Source organism: Ovis aries, chromosome 19, assembly GCF_016772045.2.
Source record: "Ovis aries strain OAR_USU_Benz2616 breed Rambouillet chromosome 19, ARS-UI_Ramb_v3.0, whole genome shotgun sequence".
Lineage (NCBI taxonomy): Eukaryota > Metazoa > Chordata > Mammalia > Artiodactyla > Bovidae > Ovis > Ovis aries.
Genome location: NC_056072.1, coordinates 50,092,385 through 50,118,609, shown reverse-complemented (window position 1 = coordinate 50,118,609; position 26,225 = coordinate 50,092,385). Strand labels below are relative to the sequence as shown.

The 26,225-nt window shown below is 46.5% G+C and overlaps 1 protein-coding gene across 2 annotated transcripts in view; it reads right to left on the bottom strand.

Annotated features, from left to right (window-relative positions):
• The window catches only part of IFRD2 (interferon related developmental regulator 2), a 29,231-nt gene that overhangs the window by 2,278 nt on the left and 728 nt on the right, over nucleotides 1-26,225 (bottom strand). For both annotated transcript variants that reach the window (XM_027957597.3, XM_027957598.3), the window contains exons 2-4: nucleotides 463-582; nucleotides 296-380; nucleotides 73-197 (exon numbers count right to left, since the gene is read on the bottom strand). In XM_027957597.3, the coding sequence (XP_027813398.1) occupies nucleotides 73-197; nucleotides 296-380; nucleotides 463-582 (330 nt within the window). The remainder of the gene's footprint in view (nucleotides 1-72; nucleotides 198-295; nucleotides 381-462; nucleotides 583-26,225) is intronic.

Below are 26,225 nucleotides of genomic sequence, written 5' to 3'. Positions count from 1 at the left end.
GCGGTCAGTCCAGGCAGCGAGGACCAGCACCCAGCCGGTTCAGGGCCGCCCCCCTGCACCTCAGGGCCCAACCTTTCTTGAGGCACTTTTCCAAGGCGTCGGCCAGGGTGAGGCGGCGCTCCAGCAAGAAGTCGGGGAGCAAACGGGCTGCGAGGGCCAGGCGCAGGCTCTCGAGAGCACCCTGCCGGGTCTTGGCACTGGGGGACAGAGAAGGGGTTTTGTGGGCCAGCCAGCCCTGGCACCCGGTGCGGGCTGAGCAGGGGCACGGGCCGGGGCTGGCTGGAGGCTGGGGTACCTCTTGTCTGTGAGGCAGTCCACATATTCCTTCACCTTCTCCTCAAGGTCCTCCTGCTGACCCTGCTCTTCCACGGCTTCCCCCCCTGCAAGGCCAGCTCGTCATGCCCCTTCCGGCCCTACCCCCGGCGCCCCATGGGGTCCCCGCTGCACCCTGTCCTCTCTCACCCAGGCCTTCCTCGGCGGCGGCGCTCAGCTGGCTGGCACACTCGCTGGTAGTGCTGCGGGCCTCGCTGGCTGCCTCGTCCTCACTGGAGCCTGAGTCAGCCTGGGTGCTGCTCCGGGCACCTGGGGAGGGTGGGACAAGGGCGCTCAGTCTGTCCTGGTTGGAGGCATGATGGCGGGGGTTACCTCGCCAGCTTCATGACCTTGCGGGACAGGATGCTGCCCTCCTCAAGGCTGGCTGATGCCTGAGACCCTGAGCCAGGAAGGCTGCCTGCGGTGGGCAGGCTCCAGGCCCCACCTTGGACAACCTGGCAGGCTTGGTGGGCAGGGCCTCCTGAGGCTTGAAGTGTGTTTTTAGGAGACGACGTGAGCTGGGCCAAGGCAGAAGGGGCTGCCCAGACCCCACCTTGGCCTGGAGGGGCACATCCAGGCAGATTCTGGGGGGCTGGATCACCGGCCCAAATGATGCCCCAAAAGGCCAGGGCCTTGGATTACAGAGTCTGACAGACCCAAGATCCACATCCCTGCTGCACAGCTTGACTGGGGTAACCAGGTCAGGGGCCTTAGTCTTCAAAACCTCACTTTCTCTGTCTGCAAAAGAGGTGAAAGGCACCTCTCTGGGGCCAGCAATGCAGACGGTAAGTACACGGGTGACTCGTTTCGGCTCTTCGTGTGGCTCAGCCAGCTCACCCACCAGCCTGGGGGCCGAGATCCGGCTCCTAGTGGGTGTGGGTGGGTGCCCCAGGCCTCAGGCACATGCTCTCCTGAGCTCCCCTGGGCCACGCCAGGCCTTCGGCCCAGACTGGATGGACACACAGGCTCTTCTGGACCCTGGGATGTACAGAGCGCCAAGTGGCCCCTGGCTTCGGGAGCCCTTGGAAAAGGGGAGCAGAGGGTGTGCGGGTCAGCAGCAGAGCTGGACACCCACGTGTAAGGGCAACAGCTGCCGCCGCAGACCCAGACAGCTGCTGGTCGCCAGGCCGGCCCTCCGGGGTTCGGGGGTGTGTGTGGCGGAGGATAAGGCTGCAGAAGTCAGACCAGGGCCCAGGACGGGGTGGGGTGGAGACAGCCTGTCTTCAGGCATCCTCAGAGGAGCCTGGGCCCGCAGAGAGGGGAGGTTGGCACGGCTGTTGAGTGGTGCATCTGGGATAAATCAGAAGGTTAGGATTGACATCTGTGCATATGCTAAGTCGCTTTAGGCGTGTCCGACTCTTTGTGACCCTATGGACTGTAGCTCACAGGCTCCTCTGTCCATGGGATTCTCCAGGCAAGAATACTGGAGTGGGTTGCCATGCCCCTCTCCAGGGGATCTTCCCGATCCACCCTTGTATCTCCTGCACTGGCAGACGGTTCTTTACCACTAGCGCCACCTGCCCATAAAACTGACATACACAGGAGTGTAGGGAACAGAATCTCCAAAGCACAGGGAGCCCCACGCAGCACCGGCTCAGAGTCTGCATGTGCGCCAGAATACACAGATGCTGCACACACACAGGTCGACCGGTGTATGTCTAACTACGTCACGTTGCTGCACACCTAAAAAATCATTACAGTAAATCAAACACACACCAAAATAAAAATTCAGCCAAAACAGAAGGAGAGAGAGAACAGGGGATAGAGGAGGCGAGAGGGAACGGAGGAGAAACGGGGGAAGGAGAAGGAAGAAAAGGGGCGTGGGGACCAGCCACCCGGAGCAGCCTCCTAGCCCAGGACGGCCTTGCCTCCGGACCAAGATGCCGTGGTGCCTGGAGCGCGGGTCAGGCTTTCTGCTTCCCCCTCTGCTTCCTCCTCCTCTCTCATCTGTCGTTCTCTCTTCCTCCTCCTCCCTTCCTCTCCTCTCTCATTCCCTCTTTCTCTTCCTTCTCTATCTGCCTGCTCTCTCGTTCTCCCTTTCTTGATTCCTTCCCTTCCCCCTCCTCTCTGATTCCCTCTCTTCCTTCCTGTTGCCGTCCTCCCTGCCGTCTCCCTTCCTCTTTTATTCCTCTTTCTCCTCTGCTCTCCCTTCCCCTTTCCTGTCCCTTCTTTCTCTCTTGCTTTCCTTCAGATTCCCTCCGTTCTCTTTCCCTCTACCCTGTCTGTCCTTAACTCGCTTCCTTCATCTGTCTCTGATTCGTTATTTCCTTCTCTGCATCTCCTCCTCCTTCCCTGCCCCTCTCCCTCCATCTCTGCTTCTGTGTCTTCCTCTCCCCTTCCTCCTCTTCTCCCTCCCTCCCTGCTTCTCTATTTCTTTCCCTCTTTCTCTAATGCTTGTTTCCGTTTCTTTCTTTCCTGCTCTTCCTTCCTTCGGCTCTTTCTCTCCCTTTTTTCTGTCTCTCTCTCCCTTGCTTCCTCCGTTCTTTTTGTCTGTCTTCCCTCCCCTTTCTTTCTTCCCTCCTCTCTCTCCTGCCCCCTTTCACTCTGCTTTGCTCCTTTCTCTTTTTTCCTCTTTCCCACTATCTCCTTTTCACTCTTCTTCCTCTCTTCCCCTTCCTCTATTTCCTGTTTCTTTTTCTCCCTCTCAATCTCTCTTCTTTCTCGTCCTCCTTTTCCTCCCTCTCGTTATCTGTCTCCCTTCCTTCCCCTGTATTTCATCTTTCATTCTTCCTTTCTACTTTCCTTGGATCCTCCCTTCTCCCTCCCTCCCCCCGTTTCTCTCCCGCCCTTCCTTTCTTTCCGTTTCTGTGTCTCTTCTCTTTCTCTCTCTTCCTTCTTTCTCCCTTGTTCCTTCCTTCTTGTCTGTGTCTGTCATCTCCCTTCCTTCCTGTTTCTGACTCCCTCCTTCCCTCTGTCTTCAGTCTTTCCCCTTCCTTCCCTCTTTCTCTGTCTTCATCTCTTGCTCTCTCCCCTCCACTGTTCCTTCCTTTCTTCTCTCTTTCCATTCCTCTGTTTCTGTCTTTCCTCCTTCCTACCCCCGTCTCTCACTCTTTCTCTCTTTTTTCTCTTACGCTCTGTAACTCTGTAACTTCCTTCTTCCTCTGGTTTTCTTTTGCTCTTTCGCCCTTCTTCTCTCACTCTCTTTTGCTTTAACTCTTTCCCTCTTCGTTCCTTCCCCTCTGTGCTTCTCTCTCCCTTCCTTTCTCCATCTCTTACTCTTTCTTCCTCTCCCCTCTCACGTTCCCCCTCTTCTGCTGTCTTCCTTCGTCTCTTTCTCGTCCTTCTCCGTTTCCTTTCTTCCTCTCTCCCTTTCTCTCTGTATTTCTCTCATTCCCCCTTTTCTGATTCTTCCCGCCGTGTCTCTTTCTCTCCCTCCATCCCTCCTCTCTCTCCATTTCTGTATCACTTACTTTCCATCCTCTCTCCCGTCTTTCTCTTTCCTCCTTCTCTAATTCTCTCCCCTTCTTTCCATTTACCATCTGCCTGTTTTTCTCTCTGTATCGTTTTCTTCTATTTCCTTCTCTCTCTTTTTCTCCTTCCCTTTCTTGATTCCTTCTTTCCTTCCCTTTCCCCGTCTCTGATTCCGTCTCTTCCTTCCTCCCTTTCCTCCTCTCTCACTGCATCTCTTTCCCTATTTATCTCCCCTCCTCTCACTCGATTCCCTCCTTATTTGATTTCATCATTCCTCTCTTCCTCTTTTCCCTTTTGTTCCTCTGCCTTCCTTCCTCTCTTCCTCTTTGTGATTCTTTCACTCTTTCTCTAATGCTTTCTCCTTCCATTTCTTCCTTCCCTGCTCTCTCTCCCCTTCTCTCCTCGCACCTTTCTATCATCCTTTGTCTCTCTTTCTCTCCTGCTTTTTCTATCTTCTCTCTCTCTTCCCCTCTATTTCTTTCTCTCTCTCTCTCCCTCATGGTTTCTTTTTGTCTCTATCTTCCTTCCTCCCCCTATTTCTTTCCTTCTCTCTCCCTTCCTTTTCTTCCCTTCGTTCCTCTTTCTCTCTCTTTCGCTCTTTCCTCCTTCGTACCTTCCTCTGTCTCTAGCTTCCTTTCTCCCTTACTCTTTCTTCTTCCTCTACCTTCCTTCCTGTTTCTCTTTATCTTTCCTCCTTTTTCTTTCACCCCTTCTTTCCGTCCTCTCTCCCCCTCTCTCTCGCTTTTTGCCTGCCTGCCTTCCTCATCTCTTCCTGGCAGTTTCTGCCTTCGTCTCGCGCGCGCGCTCCCTTTCGGTTTCTCTCCGTCTGTCTCTCCTCTGCTTCTCTGCCTTGCTCTCTCCTTCCTCTCCTGTCTCACTCTCTAACTCCTTTCTGTCTCTCTTTCCTCCGCCTCAGCCCTTCTCTCACTCTTTCAGTCTCAGTCTTTATCTTTCTTCCTCTCTACGTTCCTCCCTTTCTTTCTCCTCCCTTCCTTCCTCTCCATCGGTTTCTCTGTGTCTCCCTGTTTGTTTCCTTCCCCATTCTCTTTCTCCCTTGATTCCTCCCTTCTTCCAGTCTCTGTGTGTCTCCTTATTCTTCCTGACCTCCTTTCTCACTCTCTCCCCTCTCTCCCTTCCTTCCTTTTCTCTTTCTCTCTCTGCCTTCCATTGTTCCTCTTCCTTCCCTCACTCTCTCCGCTACTCTATTTCTCTCTCCTCCGCCGTTCCTCTCTTCAGCTCTTTCTCTTTCCTTTCTCTGATTTTCTTTTGCTTTCTCTCACTTTTCCTTTCTCTTGCTTCTGTTACTGCTTCTCTCCTCTTGCTCTCCTTCCTTCTCTAGTTTCATCTCCCCCTTGTTCTTTCCTTCCCTCGTCTCCCTTCCTTTCTGTGTCTCCTCCTCTCTTACTCTGTCCTCTCTCTCTCTTGCTCTCCCTCAATGTCTTCCTCCCTCTCCTCTTTCTCTTCTGCTGATTCTTTCTTTGCTCTTCCTTTCAGTCTTTCTCGAATTCTCTTCCCCTCACTCTCTCTTCTTTCCCTCCTCTTCTCTCTCACTTCCTATCACTTCCTTCCTGTCTCCCTTCTCCCTTCTTCCCGCCATCTCTCAATTTTTTTTTATTCTCTTTCACACTCTTCTCTTGATTTCCACCCTTCGTTGTCTCACTCGCGTTCTGTCTCTCTCTAGTTTGCTTCCTCCCTGTCTCTCTCCCTCCCTGATTCTCTTTCTCCTTCCTTCCTACCCCTGCCTTTCTCACTTTTGCTCTCCCCTCCTTTCTCGCTACCCTTCTCTTTCTCCCCTCCTCCCTCCCCCTTTCTGTCTCTGATTCTGTCTCTTCCTTCTCTCTTTCCTGTCTCACCTCCTCTGACTCTTTCTTCCCTCTCTGTCTTCCTTTCTCGATTCCTTCCTTCTTTGATGCCTTTTCTTTCATTTCTCTTTCCTGTTTTCTCCCTCCCTTCCTTGCTGCCTCTGTTTTTCTGTCTGTTCCTTCCCCGTTTCTTTCTTTCCTTCTCTCTCTCCATTTCTCTTTCACTCTTTCTTTTCCAGTATTCCTTCCTCTCTCCATCTTTCCTCCTTCCTCCCTATCTCACTTTATATCTAACTTCCTTTCTCTCTATTCCTGCGCTCCCTGATTCCTTCCTTCCTCTCTCTTGCTTTCTCTTTCTCTCACCCTTTCTTTCTGCCCTTCTCTCTTGCTGTCTTCCTTCTTCCTCCCTTCCTCCTTCCCCTGTATTTCTTCCATTCTTCCTATGACCCTCTTTCTCTCATTCCTAGGAATTTCCTCGGTCGCTTCCTACCTTCCTCTTTCTCCTTTGTCTCAGCTATTCTCTCTCTCTCGCTTCCTTCCTGATTCTCTTTTTGTTCCACTCTAGTTCTGTTTCCATATCTTTCTCTCTTTCCTTCAATTTCCCTGTCTCTTCCATTCTCTTTCTCCCCTTTCTCTCCTTTTCTTCCTCACTCCCCATCTCTTTTTCTCCCTCCCTTCCATCCTTCTGGCTCTCTCCTCCCCTCTTTATCTTTCTCCCTTGATTCCTTCCTTCTGTCATTTCTCTCTATTGATCTATTTCCCTTCCTCTCTTTCCCTCTTTCTCTCTCTCACTCTCCCTTTGGTCCTCTCTCTTTCCTCCTTTCTGTTTTCCTTTCTTTCCATGTATTTCTCTTTGATTCTCTTTCTCTCCTCTCCCCTCTTCTCTTCCTCTTGCTGTCTCACTCCGTTTTTACTTCCTTCCTCCCACTCTCTCCCTCTTTTTGTTCTCTCTCGTCTCCTTCCTTTCTTCCTTGATGCCTCCCTCCCTTCGTCTTTCTTTTTTATCCTCTTCTCTCCCATTCCTTCCCTTGTTCCTATTACTCTCTTCCTGATGCTCTTTCCTCCTTTGCTCTTGTGCACTTTCTCTGACTTCCCTCCTTCCTCTGGTTTCCTGCCCTCCTTCCTCCCTATCCCCGCCCCGGCTCTGTCCCCTCCTTCCTGGCTGTGGCTCTCGCTGTCTCTCTCATCGTTCCCCTCTCTCGGTCCGTTTCTCTGTCTCTCGTCCTCCCTTCCTTGATGCCTGCCTTCCTCTCCATCTCTCTAGCCTCTCTCTCCTCCTCGCTCCCTCTCAACATTTGCGATTCTCGTTCCCTCTTTCCTTTTCTCTCCTTGGTTGATCTCTGCCCTTCTCTCTAACTCCCTTTCTGTCTCCAGCTTGCTTGCTTCCTCTCTCACACTCTCACTCCCGTTTCTTCTCTCTCGCCTTCTCGTTCTTCGCCTCTGCTCTCTCTCCCTTCATTTCTTCCTTCCTCTCTGTCTCCTCCTCTCTCTCCCTATTTATCTTTCTTTCTCCCTTGATTCCTTCCTTCTTCCAGTCTTTCTCTCCGTGTCTCTCTCCCTTTCTTTCTTAGTCTTTCACACTCTTTTCCTGTCTCCTTCCCTATCTTCCTTTCTCATCTCTTATGTTTTCTATCCTCTTTTCCTCTATTTCTCTCTCATCTTGTCTTTCCATTACTCTCTCTCTTTCCTCCTAACTTTTTTCTACCCTTCTTCCCACCTTCCTTCCCCTCTTCCCCTCTTTCCCTAACTTCCTTTCTTCTGATTTTCTTTCACTCTTTCCTTCTCTCCCTTCCTTTCTTGATTCCTCACTCTTTCTGCCCTTCCTCCATTCCCCTCTATTCCTTTTGCTTTAACTCTTTCTTCCTTTCTCATTTCTCTCTCTCCCTTCCTTCCCCCCTTTCTTCCTCTCCTGCCTTCATGTTTGTCTGTCTCTACATTTTGCTCTTCCTCTATCTTCTTCTGCTGTCTTCCCTCATCTCTTTCCCTCATTGTTTTCCTTCCTTCCCCTCTCTCCCCTCCTTTCTTTGTCTCTAACTCTGCTTTTCTCTCTAGCTTGCTTCCTTTCTTCCTCTCTCATGCTCATTCCCCCTTTTCTCTCCTCTGGTTCTTTATTCCCTTCTCTTCCTTCCTCTGTCTCTGTCCCTCTCTTTCTGCAATCCTTCCTTTCTTGATTCCCTCCTTCCTTCCTCCAATCTGTTTCTCTGCCTCGCTTTCTCCTTCTCTAGCTTCCTTTCTCTCTCCTTTTATTCTCTCTCTCTGCCTGTCTTGCTTCCTCTCTTTCTTATTCTCCCTTCCTGATGGCTTCCTTTCACGATGTCTCTCTTGCCATTCCTTTCTTCCTCTCTCTTCTCTCTCATCCTTTCGCTGTCTCTATTCTCCTAGTTTCTTCCTCTCTCTCTTGTCTATTTCTTGCTTTCTAGGCTTGAACCCTCTAAATTCTCACCTTGTTGGCAGGTCTCCTAGTTGTGAGGTGGTTATCTCCAGACTACTTCCTTAGAGTGGACTCCGACCACTACACAGCACCTCCAGCGCCCTGTAATAACCTACCTGAGCTAAGGATCTGAAAAAGAATCCTTACAGGAATCTGTACAGCAGAATCAAGTGGCTACAGAACTCGAACACAACGCTGTATCTCACGGACAGTGCAATAAAGCTTGCAAATGAAAGGACGCACTGCTCACTCTACTCTCCTCAGGCCTTGGCGAGCTGCTCTCGTGCCACACCCTTGGAGCCTGAGGCTTCATCCCAAGGCTGCACGGGGGTGGGGCTGAAGGAGCTGAACAGGATGGGAGACAGAAAGACCCGACTTAACTGTAGTGCTTGGTCCTGACTGGCTATGACCACAACTTAGGGATGCAGGCTGGCCCTCGATCAGCTAAGGCAGTCTTAGTCAGGCAGCTGCTGGGCAGGAAGGGCTGTGAAAAGTTTCTGGGCACCACAGCTCCTGTTGCCCGGGATCCCAATTAAAGACTGCTTCCTTTGAGTTCACCCCACCTCCACACCACAGCATCCTTAGCACAGCACTTTTGCAGAACCTGGGGCTTGTCTGTCAGGTAGAAGCAGACAGCAGGAGCCTGAAGGGCAAGAGGGAAGCGGTGATGAGTCACAGACTCTTGGCTGTTTCTTTGGGCACTTCCCACTCAAACTGACAACCCAGGAAAACAAACCCAGCTTTCCCTAAGAGCCATGAGGGTTGGGCTTGCCCGATTTAACAGACTGGGGCAGGAGAAGGTGCTACCCGCCTTGTGGCCGCTTCTTGTAACAGGAACTTTAAAACCCGCACTTCAGAGCAGTTAAAGAAATCAATTGCAAGAGCTGAATTTTACACTTTTTTAAAAAACAAAAATCAACTGAAAGGATGCTCAGCATCGCTAATGATTAATAAATGCTAATTAAAGTGACAATGAAGTAACGCATCACACAAGTCAAACAGCCACTACACAAAAACCACTAGAGGAGAAGAGACTCCTACAGCGCGACTGGTTCAAACAGCCACTGCAAACAGCCACGCTGCAGGAAAACTAAAGGTTCTGTAAAACCAAAGGGCAGTGCTCCCACAAGCTCTGGGAACCCCAGCCCGGGGCCTATACCCAGAGAACACCATCCTCGAAAAGACACATGAAACCCAACCGTCCTTGTGCCATAACCCAAAATAGAAGACCAACCAAAACCATGGAAATGTCGAACCACAGATAAATGAGGAAAAAAGGCTTGCAACAACCACTCCATGGACTGGTGCTCAGCCAGTAAACAGAATGAAATCATGCCATCTCTGGGCACTTGGACCCAGCAAGACATGATCACACTAAATAGACAAAGTCAAACTCAAACATTGCTTATAACACTTAGAAGTGCTATCTAAACACTGATACAACTGAGGTACTAAAAAATAAAACAGATGAGATACTGAAAAGGAACTTAGATTTACCAAAAGTAAAAGTTAGAGAGGAGAATAAATTAGGACGTTGAGATTGTGGTTTTCTGTCAAATAAATACACACCCCACACACATATATATATATATTTAACAAGCAAGGACATATGAGATAGCACAAGGCACTCTACTCAACACTCTGTAATAACCCACATGGGTAAAACACCCGAGAAAGAACAGGTAAAAGTGTATGTGTGGCTGAATCAGGTTGCTGCAGAAATAAAAAAGAGCACTGCGTATCACCTACAATGCAATAGAACGGAAATGATATTTTTAAAAAATAGAGTGGGGCCCACCTATTCTACTGCACGAGGCCAGTGTCACCTGGGCAGGGTCAGAGTAGTGAAGCCTGAACTGGCTTGGGTCCCAGGGTGGCCTGGGGTGAATCTGAGAGAGCTGAAGGGTTTGTGCCTCCAAATGAGTGCCACCCAGCACCTGTACTTCCTGCTACCCTCAGCTGGGACCACAAGCTGGTTATGCAAGCTGACCCTCTAAGAGGTAAGGCTAGCCTAGTACACCTGAAGCGATCCTGGAGCTACTGGGTAGTAAGAGTGCTCAGAAGTCTCCCGGTCTCCACAGCTCCTGGTCCTGGGGAACCCACTTAGCGCAGGCTTCATTTTGGTTGCCCCACCTAAAATCACAGAACCCTCAATAAAACTCATGCAGGGCTTGAAATTTGTCTCCAGGGTGGGAAGAGAGGGAAGACCCTGAAGGGCAAGAAGGAAGAGGAATTGAATCACAAGCTAATGGCTATTTCTCCCAGCAAGTTTCACTCTAAGGGACCACCCAGGAAACCGCTTTCTCTAAAGCTCATGAAGGATGAGATTGCCCAAAACACAGGGGAGAGGAGGGGGAAGGGCTGCCACCTTGTGGCCACGACTAGTAACAGCATCTTTCAAAAGGAATTTCAGGGCACTTAACATAGAGGTTTGTAGAGCTGTGAATGGCACCTGCCCTCAAGTAATATCCTCTGGTAGGTCAAGAAAAGTGACTTGAAAACCGGGCTCACTCTCAGGAAACCAACTGCAAGAGCTAAATTTTACTACATTCTTTACACACACACACAAGTCTAACGGTCAGATATTCAGCATCTTCAGTGATTAGAAAAATGCAAATCTAAACGACAAATCGGTAAACTCTAACACCAGTTATCAAAAGGGCTACCCACAAAAGATTCAAAAGAGGCTGGGCACAAAAGGGAACACTACCACACGGTTAGTGCAAATATAAACTGGCAAGGGCCACTCTGGAGAACACTACCGAAGTTCTTTCCACAATGAAACAGAGTGCTACCACAAGCTCTGGAGATCGCACTCCTGGGATCTACTTGGAGGAAACCATCCTTTGAAAAGACATATGCATTCAAATGGTATTTGCGCCAATATCCAAAACATCATAGCCACTGAAACCACCGGTAAGTATGTTCATTAATTAACGAAAGAAAAAGACACGCAACAAACATACCATGAACTAGCAGTCAGCATCAAAACAGGATGAAGCCAGGCCATTCGTGGCTCTGAGACACATCAGGAGAGGACTGCGCTAAGTACCCAGTCAGACGGGAAAACACGCACCATTCACATCACAAATGGGGACTCGAAACACTGAACACCCGAACCAGTGTACTAACAATACAGAAGGGAGACCAAGAACAGAACTTAATTTACTAAAAGGAATAGATGGCGAGTGGAGGGAAAAAAATGGGAATGGTGGGATTGACAGGAAAGCACAAATAAATAAAGTGTGTGTATATATGTGTGTATATACACAAAAAAACCCACAAAATCACCAAGGATGTATGAAATACCGCGAGACTCTACTCACCACACTGTAATATCCTCTTGGGTAAATGATCGGAGAAAGTACAGATACAATTATACATTTAACTAAATCAGGTTGATGTAGAACAGCAGACCAACACTGTATATCAACTGTATTATGATACAAAATGGAAATTAAAGCAGATCCGGACTGCCTACTCTGTTCCAGGAGGTCCGGGCCACTTGCGCTGGTGGCACACCCACGAGGCCTGAACAGGCCTCGGTCCCAAGCTGGCCTGGGTAAACCCGAGAGAGTGGAAGAGCCTGTGCAGGCAAACGAGCCCCCTAACACCTGTACTTCCGGCAGCCCTCTGGATGGGACCACGCCCTTGTAAGGCAGGCTGGCCCTCTATCAGCTAAGGCTAGCCTAGTGCACCGGAAGGATGCTGTAGTCGCTGAATAGTAAGACCTTTGAGAAGTCTCCTGGTCTCCATGGCTCCCGCTCCTGGGGAACCCACTTAAGCACTGATTCCTTTGGGTCGCCCCACCTCCAAACAACAGCACCCTCAGCACAACACTACTGCAGGGCTTGAGATGTATCTCCCGGTAGGGATGGGGAGAGCAGAGCCTGAAGGGCAAGAGGGAAGAGGGAATGAATCACAAACCCTCGGGCACTTTCCACTCAAATGGACCACCCAGGATAACGGCTTTTTCTAACGTGATGAAAGCTCAGTTCAGTTCAGTTCAGTCACTCAGTCCAACTGAGCGAAACTCACAGAAAAACACATATCATTGATATCCCTTAGAGGTGGAACTGAAACACTGATACAACAGAACTGGTGTCCTATGATACAGAAGGAGGACTAAAAAAATCTTAAAATTTACCACAGGAACAACTGGGGTGGGGAGAAGAATAAATGAGAATGCTGGGAGTGACAGAAAATGACAAGTCAGTACATCAGTTCAGCTCACTTGCTCAGTTCAGTGTCTGACTCTTTGAGACCCTGTGGACTGCAGCACGCCAGGCCTCCCTGTCCATCACCAACTCCCCGAGTTTACTCAAACTCATGTCCATTGAGTCAGTGATGCCATCTCATTTTCTTCTTTTTTTTTCATCTAATTTTCTGTCGTCCCCTTCTCCTCCCTTCTTCAATCTTTCCCAGCATCAGGGTCTTTTGAAATGAGTCAGCTCTTGGAATCAGGTGGCCAAAGTATTGGAGTTTCAGCTTGAACATCAGTCCTTCCAAAGAACACTCAGGACTGATCTCCTTCAGGATGGATTGGTTGGCTCTCCTTGCATTCCAAGGGTCTCTCAAGAGTCTTTTCCAACACCACAGTTCAAAAGCATCAATTCTTTGGCACTCAGCTTTCTTTATAGTCCAACTCTCAAATCCATACATGACTACTGCAAAAACCATAGCCTTGACTAGACGGACCTTTGTTGGCAAAGTAATGCCTCTGCTTTCTAACATGCTGTCTAGGTTGGTCATAACTTTCCTTCCAAGGAGTAAGCATCTTTTAATTTCATGGCTGCAGTCACCATCTGCAGTGATTTTGGAGCCCCCCAAAATAAAGTCTGACACTGTCTCTACTGTTTCCCCATCTATTTGCCACAAAGTGATGGGACCAGATGCCATGATCTTAGTTTTCTGAATGTTGAGCTTTAAGCCAACTTTTTCACTCTCTTCTTTCACTTTCATCAAGAGGATCTTTAGTTCTTCACTTTCTGCCATAAGGATAGTGTCATCTGCATATCTGAACTTACTGATATTTCTCCCGGAAATCTTGATTCCAGCTTGTGCTTCATCCATCCATCTAAGGATGGTGACAACATTCAGCCTTGACATATTCCTTTTCCTATTTGGAACAAGTCTGTTCATACATAGTAGTAAATAAATATCTATAGAAAACCAGAATCAGCATGGATGAATGAAATGGCACAAAACACTCTCCTCAACACTCTCTAATGACCTTCGTGGGTAAAGCACCCGAGAAAGGTACAGGTATATGTAGAACTGAATCACGTTGGTGTAGAACTCAAAAACAATATTCCAGATAAACTATATTGCAAAACAAAATGGAAATTAAAAAAAAAAACAAACCAGAGGCTGGACTGCCTATTCTGTTCGAGGAGGACTATGTCTCCTGGGCTGGTGTTACACCCACAGAGCCCCTGCAGGCCTGGCTCCCAAGCTGTCCTGGGCTAACTTTGAGAGAGCTGTGGAGCCTGGGAGAGCAAATCAGGCTCCCTTGCACCTGTGGTGTTGGAGAAGACTCTTGAGAGTCCCTTGGACTGCAAGGAGATCCAACCAGTCCATCCTAAAGGAAATCAGTCCTGAATAGTCATTGGAAGGACTGATGCTGAAGCTGAAACTCCAATACTTTGGCCATCTGTTGCGAAGAGGTGACTCATTAGAAAAGATCCTGATCCTGGGAATGATTGAGGGCAGGAGGAGAAGGGGACGATAGAGGATGAGATGGCTGGATGGCATCACCAAGTCAATGGACATGGGTTTGGGTGGACTCTGGGAGTTGGTGATTGAGAGGGAGGCCTGGCATGCTGCGGTTCATGGAGTTGCAAAGATTCGGACACGACTGAGTGACTGAACTGAACTGCACCTGTGCAACCTACGACCCTCTGGATGGGACCACACCCGTAATGCAGGCTGACCCTCTGTCAGCTAAGGCTAGCCTGTGCATGAAGGATGCTGTAGTCACTAAGTAGTAAGAGCTTGGGAAAGTCTCCGTGTCTCCATGGCTCCCGCTCCTGGGGAACCCACTTAAGCACTGATTCCTTTGGGTCGCCCCACCTCCAAACAACAGCACCCTCAGCACAATACTACTGCAGGGCTTGAGATGTATCTCTGGAGTGGGAAGGGGAGAGCAGAGCCTGAAAAGCAAGACAGAAGTGGGAATTAATTACAAGCCCTTGGCTCTTTCTTCGGGCACTTTCCACTCGCATTGACCACCCAGGAAAACGGCTTTCCCTGAGGTGATGAAAGGTCTGCTTGCTGGAAATACCAGGGTGGGGTAGGGGAAAGTGCTGCCACCTTGTTTGGGCTCTTCTCATAACATCAAGTTTGAACCAGACAAAGGGCAGTTACCATTCACAAGGACTGCAGGGCTGTGAATGATGCCTGTCCTCAAGGAGTGTCTTCTGGTAGGTCAAGGGAATCAACTTGAAAATGGGGCTCACTCTCAAGAAATGAATGGCAAGAGCTAAGTGTTACTACACTCCTATTTACAGGAAACAAAAAGTCAAATGGTAAGTTGTTCAGCATCTCCAGTGATTAGTAACATGCAAATCAAAATGACAAATCCATAACCCCTATACCAGGTATCAAAAAGTCTACACAATAAATGCAAGAGAGAAAAAGAAATGCAAGAGAGGCTGCGCAGAAAAGGGTCCCTACTGCACTGTTGGGGCAAATATGCTGTCAGTGGCCACTATGAAATAGAGAACACCATGGAAGTTATTTCCAAAACAAACCAAAGTGCTGCCACAAGCCCTGGATATCTCAGTCCTGGAACAATCACAGGGAAAACCATCCTGCAAAAACAGTCCTGTGCCCAAAGTTCCATGTTCCACTATTCACAATAGGAAATCCGTGGAAACCACCAAAAAGCACAGCCATCGATAAAAGAAAGAAAACGAGATGCAACAGACACTCCATGCCCGACTACTCAGCTAGAAAACAAAATGAAACCACGCCATCTGTGGCACTTGGATACACAAAGAGATGACTACACCAGGGACAGAGAGTCAGAGGAAAACAAGTATCACCGATATCACTTACCGGTGGAATCAAAACACTGATACAAATGAACTAGCGTACTAACAGAAGAATGAGCAAAAAGAGGAACTTAGATTCATTAAAGGGAACAGTTGGGGACGGGAGAAGAATAAATTAGAAGGCTGACACTGACAGAACACAACACAAAAATACATAGTAAATACGTGTGTGTGTGTGTGTGTAAAACACATCATCAGCAAGGATGTATGAAATAGCAGAAGACACTCAACTCAACCTGCAATGACCTTTGTGGGTAAAATACCCGAGAAGGTACAGGTACAGGTATATGTAGAACTGAACCAGGTTGGTGTGGAACTCAAAAACAATACTGTATATCAACTATATTAAAATACATAAAAAAATTTTTTAATGGATAACCAAAAAAAAAAGTATAACCAACAAGGACTTACTGTATAGCTAAATGCTATGTGCCAGCATGGATGAGAGGGGGTCTGGGGGAGAATGGATACATTTATGCCTGAGTCCCTTCACTGTTCACCTGGAACTACCACAACACTGTTAGTGAAAGTCCAGGTCGCTCAGTTGTGTCCAGCTCTTTGCATGGACTACACAGTCCATGGAATTCTCTAGGCCAGAATACTGGCGTGTAGCCTATCTCTTCTCTAGCAGATCTTCCCGACCTAGGAATCGAACTCAGGTATCCTGCATTGCAGGTGGATTCTTTACCAGCTGAGCCACCAGGGAAGCCCCATTAATCGGCTATTTCCCAATACAAAATGTTTTTGGTGTTAAAAATTAACAAAAATTTTAATTAAAAAAAAAAAGAGAGAATCACATGAAAACTTGCTGAGCACCACTATTTGAGAAATGCAAATGAAAAGGACCACGATGTATCACCTCCCACCAGGGAATGTGGCCATCCTCCAAAAGTCTCCAAACAGTAAATGTTGAACATGGCATGGAACTAAGAGAACAAGCCTCCACCGTCAGGAGTACAAAGCAGCACAGCCAGCGTGGAGAGCAGCGGGGAGATTCCTGAAAGTACAAAAAACAGGCCAACCAGAGAATTCCAACACGCCCCCCCCCAGGCGTTCCTTTGTCCTCAGAAATCATAATTCCTAAACACACATGCACCCCAACATTCATTACCACTCTATTTGCAGCAGCAAGGACACAGAAGCCTGCTCAAGATCCATCAACAGGTGAATGAAGAAATAAACATGGTCTCCATACAGACAATGCCATTTTCCTCAGGCAAAGAAAAGAATGAAATAATGCCATCGGCAACAACACAGCTGGAGGCAGAGACGATCCTACCGAGGAGTGTAATGGAGACAAGAAACAAGAACGTCATATGGTATCTCTTATAGGTGGACACTAAAAATTGACACAAAGGAACTAATTTAAAACCACAGACACAGACTCAAGGTCTTGGCAAACAAATCTATGTTTACCAAAAGAATCAGGTGGGGTAGGGAAGAGAAATTTGGAGGTTAAGATAAACACAAAACATATACACAAAATGTGATCAACAATGCCTTACTGTGGAGCCCAGGAACTTTCACGAAATACTCTGTCAAACCTGATACGGGAAAATACTCCAAGAAAGAATAGGTATACGTATATGTCGAACTGAATCACAGTATACCTGAAGCTGCAACCAAAAAAACAAACACAACTTAGGTGCTGTCCACCTAAAACAAGCGCATCGTGGCAAATCACCTGTACTCCAACATAAAATAAAACCCCAACTAAAAAAAGAAACAGAAATGCCTACTATATTCCCTTCAGACCGGGGGGACCTAGGCTGGTGTTAACTCCCTGGGCGCCAGAGCAGTCAGGGGGCTGAGCGAGCCAGGGAGCACGTGCCTGCACAGGAACCCCCCCGTTGGATTTGCGGTGTCTGATCCCCTCTGAATGGGATCACGCTGTCCACATCCAGGGGGCCCCTCCAGCAGCAAAACCAAAACTAGGGCAACCGAAGGGTGGGGCACCCTCTGGACTGAGAGCGCTATGAACAGTCAGCTTGTGTGCAGGTCTCCTGGTGGTGGGGTTCCCGCCTCCAGCCTACTTCCTTCCAGTCAACCCTGGCCTCTGTACCGCACCCTGGGCGCTGCCGCGATACAAGAGTTGGTTATTTGTCTGGGGGTGTGAAGGCTAACAGGGAACAAGAAAGGAGCCACAAGCCCTTGGTTGTTTGATCTGGCACATTCCACTCTCAGTTATAAGCCAAGAACAGGACTCTTTGCTAAGGCTCTGGCGGCCAGAAGACCCAGTGTTGAGCACGAAAAAAATCCTTCCGCCTTGCGGCCATTTCTCAGAACTACAGCTTTAAAACCCTTGCTTCTGGACACTTGGGGATTACCTGATAGCTCAGTTGGTAAAGGATCCGCCTGCAATGCAAGAGACCCCAGTTCGATTCCTGTATCAGGAAGATCCACTGGAGAAGGGAAAGGCTACCCACTCCAGTATTCTGGCCTAGAGAATTCCATGGACTGTATAGTCCATGGGGTCGCAAAGAGTCGGAAAGTGAGTGGCTTTCACTTTCTGGACACTTAATAATCACAAGGGCTGGGGCACTGTAAGTAAGTGGCACTTGCCCATAAGAAATATCCCTGGGGAGGTAATCAGAAAAGAATTCAGAGGGTGGACTTTCATGAAGTCAATTTCAAGATGGATATTTCACTCTCGCTGTTAAAAAAAGAAAAAAACGCGTGAAAACTTGCTCAGCATAGCTTATTAGTAGAGAAATGCAAATCAAAAGGACCACAAGGTATCACCTCCCACCAGGCAGAACGGCCATCCTCCAAAAGTCTACAAGCAATAAGTACTGTGTAGAGAAAGGGGAACCCTCCTACACTGTTGGGGAGAATGTAAAGGGGCACAGCCAATTGGGAAAAGAGGAGGGAGATTCCTGAAAAAATGAAAAACACACCAACCATAGGATTTGGAAATGCTTTTCCCAGCGGATATTCTCAGAAAACCATAATTCCTAAACATATATGCACCGCAACATTCATTGCAGCACTATTTACAACAGCCAGGACACAGAAGTCTCCAAAATGTCTCTTGATAGATGAATAAAGAAGATATGGTACATATATACAATGGTATATCAACCAAAAAAAAAAAAAGAATGAAATAATGCAATTTTCAGCAACAAGGACCTAGAGATGGTTACGGTGATTCAAGAAAATCAGCAGAGATCCAAAAACATCCTGTGATATTGCTTATATGTGGAGCCTAAAAATTGATACAAATGAACTAATTTACAAGACAGAAACAGTCCCACAGACTTAGGAAAGAAATTTATGGGAAATTCCCCTGCAGTATAGGATTAGGACTCAGGTTTCACTGCCAAGGTCTTAGACCAGCTCCCTGGTCGTGGAACTGAGATGCTAGAACCTGCAGGCCATAGCCAAAACAAATAAATAAATATAAAAGAATATAAATTTATGATTACTAAAGGGAGGGATGGGAGGGAGGGATAAATTTGCAGGTTGGGATGAACACATATACACCAATGTATGTAAAACAGATTATCAACAAGGACCTGACGGACAGCACAGGTAACTCTGGTCAACACTGTCTCAAAACCTATATGGGAAAAAAATTCAAGCAAGAATATATATTCAGTGGATCACTGAAAAAAATCAACGAGGAACTGAAAAAACATACCTAGAGAGAAATGCTTTTGAACTATAGTCTTGGAGAAGACTCTTGAGAGTCCCTTGGACTGTAAGGAAATCAAACCAGTCAATCCTAAAGGAAATCAGTCCTGAATATTCATTGGAAGGACTGATGCTGAAGCTGAAGCTCCGATACTTTGGCCACCTGATGCAAAGAACCAATTCATTTGAAAAGACCCTACTCATTTGAAAAGACCCTGATGCTGGGAAAGATTGAAGGCAGGAGGAGAGGGGGACAACAGAGGATGAGATGGTTGGATGACATCACTGACTCAATGGACATGAGTTTGACCAAGCTCCAGGAGATGGTGAAGGATAGGGAGGCCTGGCGTGCTGCAGTCCTTGGGGTAGAAAAGAGATTGATGCAACTGAACTGAACTGAACTGAACTGAGAGAGAAATGGCCAGATCCAAAACTTATGGGATGCCACAAAAGCAGTTCCCAAAGGCAAGTTTATAGGGATGCAATGTTACCTCAGGAAACAAGAGGATATATCAAAGAAGCAAGGTAACCTTATACCTACAGCAACCACAGAAGAAAGATAAAATCCAAAGTTAGTAGAAGAAATTATAAACATAAGAACAGGAATGAATGAAATAAGAGACAAAGAAAATCATAGAAAAAAATCAATGAAAGTAAAAGCTTGTTCTTTGAAAAGATACACAATATTCATAAACCGTTAGCCAGACTCATCAAGGAAAAAAAAAAAAGCGTGGGCTCAAATCAATAAAATTAGTGGGCTTCCCTGGTGGCTCAGTGGTAAAGAATCCACCTGCCAGTGCAGGAGACGCAGGAGAGAGACATGCCCCTGCAGCACAGCCAGGAAATAATAATAAAAATTACATCAGAGATGCAAAAGAAGTTAGAGTGGACACCACAGAAACATCATTACAAAGGGTCGTAAGAGACTACTACAAACAACTTTATGCCAATAAAATGGACAACCTAAAAGAAACAGACAAATTCTGGGCATTCCCTGGTGGTCTCGCGGTTAGGACTCCGCGCTTCCACTGCCAGGGGCCCAAGTTCAATCCCTGGTCAGGGAATTAATTAAGATCCTGCAAGTCACAGGGTGCAACCGTAAATAAACAAACACTTTAAAAAGTTTTAATTTAAAAAGAGAAGTGTACGAATTCTTAGAAATGTATACCTTTCAAGACTGAACCGGGAAGAAACAGAAAATATGAACACACCAATCACAAGGAATGCAAGTGACACTGTGATGAGAAAACTTCCAACAGACAAAAGTCCAGGACCAGGTGGCTTCATAGGTGACTTTTACCAAACATGTAGAGAAGAGTTAACACCCATATTTCTGAAAATATCCCCCCAAATTCCAGATGAAGGAACACTCCCAAACTCAATTCTACAAGGCCACCATCACCCTAATACCAAAACAGACACATACAAATACAGGTCAATACCACTGATGAACGTAGATGCAAAAATCCTCAACAAAATACTAGCAGACTGAAACCAACAATACATTAAAAGGCTCACACCAGAATCAAGTGGGATTTATTCTAGGGATGCAAAGATTCTTCAATATATCCAAATCAATCAGGGTGATACACCACATTAACAAACTGAAGAATAAAAACCATATAATCATCTCAATTGATAAAGGAAAAGCTTTTGACAAAATTCAATATCCATTTATGATAAAAACTCTCCAGAAAGTAGGCACAGAGGGAACTTACTTCAACATAATAGAGGCCATACATGACAAACCCATAGCTAGCATCATTCTCAATGGTGAAAAGCTGGAAAACATTTCCTCTAAGATTAGAAAGAAGACAAGGATGTCTACCCTTGCCACTTTTACTCAACATAGTTTTGAAAGTCCTAAGTATGACAGTCAGAGAAAAGAAAGAAAGAAAAGGAATCTAAATTGGAAAGGAAGAAAAACTGTCACTGTCTGCAGATGACGTGATATTGTACACAGAAAATTCTAAAGATGCTATCAGAAGACTACTAGCGTTCACCAATGAATGTGGCAAATTTGCCGGATGCAAAGTTAATGTAGAAATCACTTGAATTCCTATACACTAACAACAAGAAATCAGAAAGAGAAATCAAGGAAAACAGGGAACTTCCCTGCCTTCAATGGCTAGGACTCTACACTGCCAGTGCAGGGGCCTGGGTTCCATCCCTGTTCAGGGAACTAGATTCCACATGCTGCAATGAAAAGATTCTGCTCGCCACAATGGAGATCAAAGACCTCATGTGCCGTAACTAAGACCTGGTGAACCCAAACAGCAATTTTTTTAAAGAAAGCAATCAAGGAAATAATCCCCATTTACCATCACATCAAAAAGAGTAAAACACCTAGGAATAAGCCTACCTAAGGAGATAAAAGAATTATACGCTGAAAATAGTGATGAAAGAATTGTGGATGACACTAACAGATGGAAAGATACACCATGCTCTTGGCCTGGAAGAGTCAATACTGTCAAAACATGACTCTACTACCCAGCGCCATCTACAGATTCAGTGCAACCCCTATCAAATTACCAATGGCATTTCTTACAAAACTAGAACAACAACAACAACAAATGTTTAGATTTGTATAGAAACACAGAAAGCCCTCAATAGCCAAGCAATCCCGAGAAGAAAAACAGAGCTGGAGGAATCAGGCACCCTGACTTCAGACCCAACTACACAGCTATAGTAATCAAAACAGTGGGGTACTGGCACAAAACCAGAAATAGAGATCAGTGGACCCAGAAATAAACCCATGCACCTACGGTCAAGTAATATATGACAAAGGAAGCACGATTATACAATGGAGAAAAGGCAGTCTCTTCAGTAAGTGGTGTGCTGGGAAAGCTGGACAGTTACAGTGAGAAGAATGAAATGAGAACATCCTCTAATACCATAGAGGCTTCCCTGGTGGCTCAAATGGTAAAGACTCTGCCTGCAATGAGGGAGACCTGGGTTTGATCCCTGGGTTGGGAAGATCCCTTGGAGAAGGGAATGGTTACCCACTCCAGTATTCTGGCCTGGAGAATTCCACGGACTGTATATCCATGGGGTCACAGAGTCAGACACGACTTTCACTCACTAACACCATACATAAAAATAAACTCAAAATGGATTAAAGACCTAAATGTAAGGCCAGACCCTATAAAACTCCTAGAGGAAAACATAGGGCAAACACTCCTTAACGTAAATCACAGCAGTATGTTCTTTGATCCATCTCCTAGAGTAATGAAAATTTAAAAAATTAAGAAATGGGACCTAAATAAACTTAAAAGCTTCTGCACAGAAAAGAAACCATAAACAAAAAGACAACCCACAGAATAGGAGGAAATATTTGCAAACAAACAACCAAGAAGGGATTAATCTCTAAAATATACACACAGCTCATACAGTTCTATGTTTAAAAAAAAAATCAGAATATTTAAATAGACATTTCTCTAAAGAAGACACACTAATGACTAAAAAGCACGTGAAAAGGTGCTCAACATCACTAATTTTTAGACAGATGTAAATGACAACTACGACAAGGTACCACCTCACACCAGTCAGAAGGGCCATTGTGAAAAAGTCTACAGACAGAGACTCCCTTGGTGTCCAAGCAGTTAGGACTCTGCACTTCCAATGAAGGGAATGTGAATTCAATCCCTGGTCGGGGAACTAGATCCCAAATGCCACAATTAAGAGTTTGCATGCTAAAAAAAAAAGAAAAAGAAAAAGAAAAAGAGTTTGCATGCTGCAACTGAAGATTCCAGGTGTCGCAACTAAGACCAGGCAGAGCCAGATAAATAAATCAGAAGTATATGAATATGGCTCGCTCCCTCCTCCAGGCACAGGCCCTTCAGGCTATGCATCTCATAGCCCAGTCCACTCTAGGCATCAGCACAGGATTCAAAACCAACTCCCAGTCCCCAGACCCCTGGGAGTGACTTGCTCCAGCTGGTCTATTCAGTTTTCAATCATAGGAATATAAACTGAGAGACCAAAGGCACGCAAAGAAATATCCAAAAGGCCCAAACGCTGGCAGTGGCTTCGGCCATTGAAAAACTACTGAAGGCGAGGCTGGCCTTTCCAGGTCAAACTGGTGGTGGTGAACCGTAAGGCTCATGGGCGCCCAGACAAAACCAGTGTACCCTAGGGGGACAAAGTGGGCACTGCAGGAAAGAAGGTGCTCAATCCACTTTGAGAACAATCAGAGCTTTGGCAGAGGGAAAGCCCCAGATGCCAGAAAGGGACAGAGACCCATAAGCTTTTGATGGTTTTATAATTAAAAGGCTGAGGGAGCCCAAGATCCAAAGTGGCTATAGATAGAGATACCACCTACATAACTAGTGGTGAGCCTCAAGCTTCAGGTGGTCATTGATGTGGTGAGCCACTTGATAAAATCTCTCGTAAGCACCAGGGCAACCCTCTCAGTTTTAACCTAAAGACTGAAAGCCTTAACAATCATAAGAAATATGTAGTGGGAGTGTCAGGAAAGAGACACGGGTACACTTTCCTGCAACCCCTTTTGTGCAACATCAGTGGCCAGTCATTTCTACATTCCTTTCTGTTTGTACCTGATTGTCCTCTCCCTTTAATAGATGGGACTTATTAACTAAATTAGGGGCCATTCTGTCACCCTGCTTATTTAACTTATAAGCAGAGTACATCATGAGAAATGCTGGGCTGGAAGAAGCACAAGCTGGAATCAAGATTGCCAGGAGAAATATCAATCACCTCAGATATGCAGATGACACGACCCTTATGGCAGAAAGTGAAGAGGAACTTAAAAGCCTCTTGATGAAAGTGAAAGAGGAGAGTGAGTAAGTTGGCTGAAAGCTCAACATTCAGAAAACAAAGATCATGGCATCTGGTCCCATCACTTCATGGGAAATAGACGGGAAACAGTGTCAGACTTTATTTTTGGGGGCTCCAAAATCACTGCAGATGGTGACTGCAGTCATGAAATTAAAAGACGCTTACTCCTTGGAAGAAAAAAGTTATGACCAACCTAGATAGCATATTAAAAAGAAGAGACGTTACTTTGCCAACAAAGGTCCATCTAGTCAAGGCTATGGTTTTTCCAGTGGTCACGTATGGATGGGAAAGTTGGACTGTGAAGAAAGCTGAGTGCCGAAGAATTGACGCTTTTGAACTGTGGTGTTGGAGAAGACTCTTGAGAGTCTCTTGGACTGCAAGGAGATCCAACCAGTCCATTCTGAAGGAGATCAGTCCTGGGTGTTCTTTGGAAGGACTGATGCTAAAGCTGCAACTCCAGTACTTTGGCCACCTCATGAGAAGAGTTGACTCATTGGAAAAGACTGTGATGCTGGGAGGGATTGGGGGCAGGAGGAGAAGGGGACCACAGAGGATGAGATGGCTCGATGGCATCAGTGACTCGATAGACGTGAGTCTGAGTGAACTCCAGGAGTTGGTGATGGACAGAGAGGCCTGGTGTGCTGCAATTCATGGGGTTGCAAAGAGTCGGACTCGACTGAGCGACTGAACTGAACTGTTTCTCGAAGGACAAGGAAGCCACCCTTATCACTAAATGATGTGAACAAAAAATGTGTTTAAAATAACAAGACTAAATCTATAATTAAAAGACTCTGAAGTATAAAACCTGAAGTATAAAATAGTAAGGTTCCGGGCCTAGCCAAAAGCAAACAAGTGAGGCTTCAAGTAACCCTCTCCAGATATGGAAACTGTTTGGAAAATATGGTTTGGGTCTCCAAAACTGTGGCTACAATCTCTTTTAATAACTCTTCTAATATCTATTGCTTTCTTTTCATTTGTATCTTCTATAAACTCATTCTCTGATGTTTAACACCCACAAGGGCTAACAAAATAGTACTCAGTCAGTAAAGAGTCTGCCTGCAATGTGGGAGACCTTGGTTCAATCACTGGCTCAGGAAGATCCCCTGGAGTAGGAAATGGCAACCCGCTCCAGTATTCTGGAGAATTCCATGGACAGAGGAGCCCGGCAGGCTACAGTCCGTGGGTTCGCAACGAGTCAGAAATGACTGAGTGACTAACACACACACAACCAGAGTGAACATTACAGTTCTCCGAAAAGAGAAGGAAGACTCAGGTCTTACACTTTTTCCCCAGGGAGGCCTACATCCTATCTCAGCAGAAAGCAGTTAATGATAAGTTTGTTGGCCCTTAACCCCCTTTAAGCATAAAGGATAAATAAATACCTGGAGGCAGGGAATGATAGGGGCAGAGCCAACAAAGGTCCGTCTAGTCAAGGCTATGGTTTTTCCAGTGGTCATGTATGGATGTGAAAGCTGGACTGTGAAGAAAGCTAAGCTCCGAAGAATTGATGCTTTTGAACTGTGGTGTTGGAGAAGACTCTTGAGAGTCCCTTGGACTGCAAGGAGATCCAACCAGTCCATCCTAAAGGAGATCAGTCCTGGGTGTTCTTTGGAAGGACTGATGCTAAAGCTGAAACTCCAATACTTTGGCCACCTCATGAGAAGAGCTGACTCACTGGAAAAGACTCTGATGCTGGGAGGGATTGGGAGTAGGAGGAGAAAGGGACGACAGAGGATGAGATGGCTGGATGGCATCACTGACTCAATGGACATGAGTTTGGGTGAACTCCGGGAGTTGGTGATGGACAGGGAGGCCTGGCGTGCTGCAATTCATGGGGTCGCAAAGAGTAGGACACGACTGAGCAACTGAACTGAACTGAAAAAGACAAAGCAGGTGATTAAACAGTTAATCCCACTAAGAGAGTGTAAGAAAAAACTATGGGAGACTGCTGTAAGTGAATCATCATTCAAGAAAGCACCTTTAAAAAACAGAAAGAAAGCAGGTTTGCCTAATCATAAAATCATGAAACAGAAGCAGGAGGTATGCCCCCAAACAACCATTGTTTTAATGGTAGAAGGAGACCTACATCCAGCCCAATAATTCCTAGGACATACTCCCCTGAGTGCACTAAAAGAAAAGATTTAAGGAAAGAGTTACATTATGCTAAAACCTGAAATGACTTATCATATTTCAGTATATGGTTACTGCCTTTTTGCTCATTCCCACTGCGCCATGACAGTCCTGATTTGACCTTGTAGGGGCAAGAAAACCCCCCTATCCCATATGCAGAAGGAACTGATGATGGAAGCGTGACATCTCAAGAATGAGGAAGAAGGTGGTCTTTTTGCTCTCCCCACTCTTCCTTTGATTATAAAACTATACCCACCAAGTTCTTGGGGCAGCACCTTCTCACCCACCCACTTGTAGGCCTCTCAAGTGTGCTATTCTAAAGAGTCACTTTTTATTTATCACTTTCACCTCTTGCTGAATTCTCTGTGCTCTGAGACATAAAGAACCAGAGCTCCTCAGAGCCTCACCCCCGCCTCCGCACCCACCCCCACCGCTGCGCCCTGCATTTCTGCGGTTTCATCAGTAGACTGGCTTTATTGCTCCCAGGCAAGTGAATCCAAGTGTGGTTCGGTAACACCCTCATCCAAGCCCCATTAAAATGGTGGCCAGGTGTCAGCCATGCCTAAAAGGCACCCCATCTCTGCTGGGTAAACATAAACTTGTTTACTGTACCAGGACATATGCTGCACCTCCTGGTCGACCTGATAAGCGACT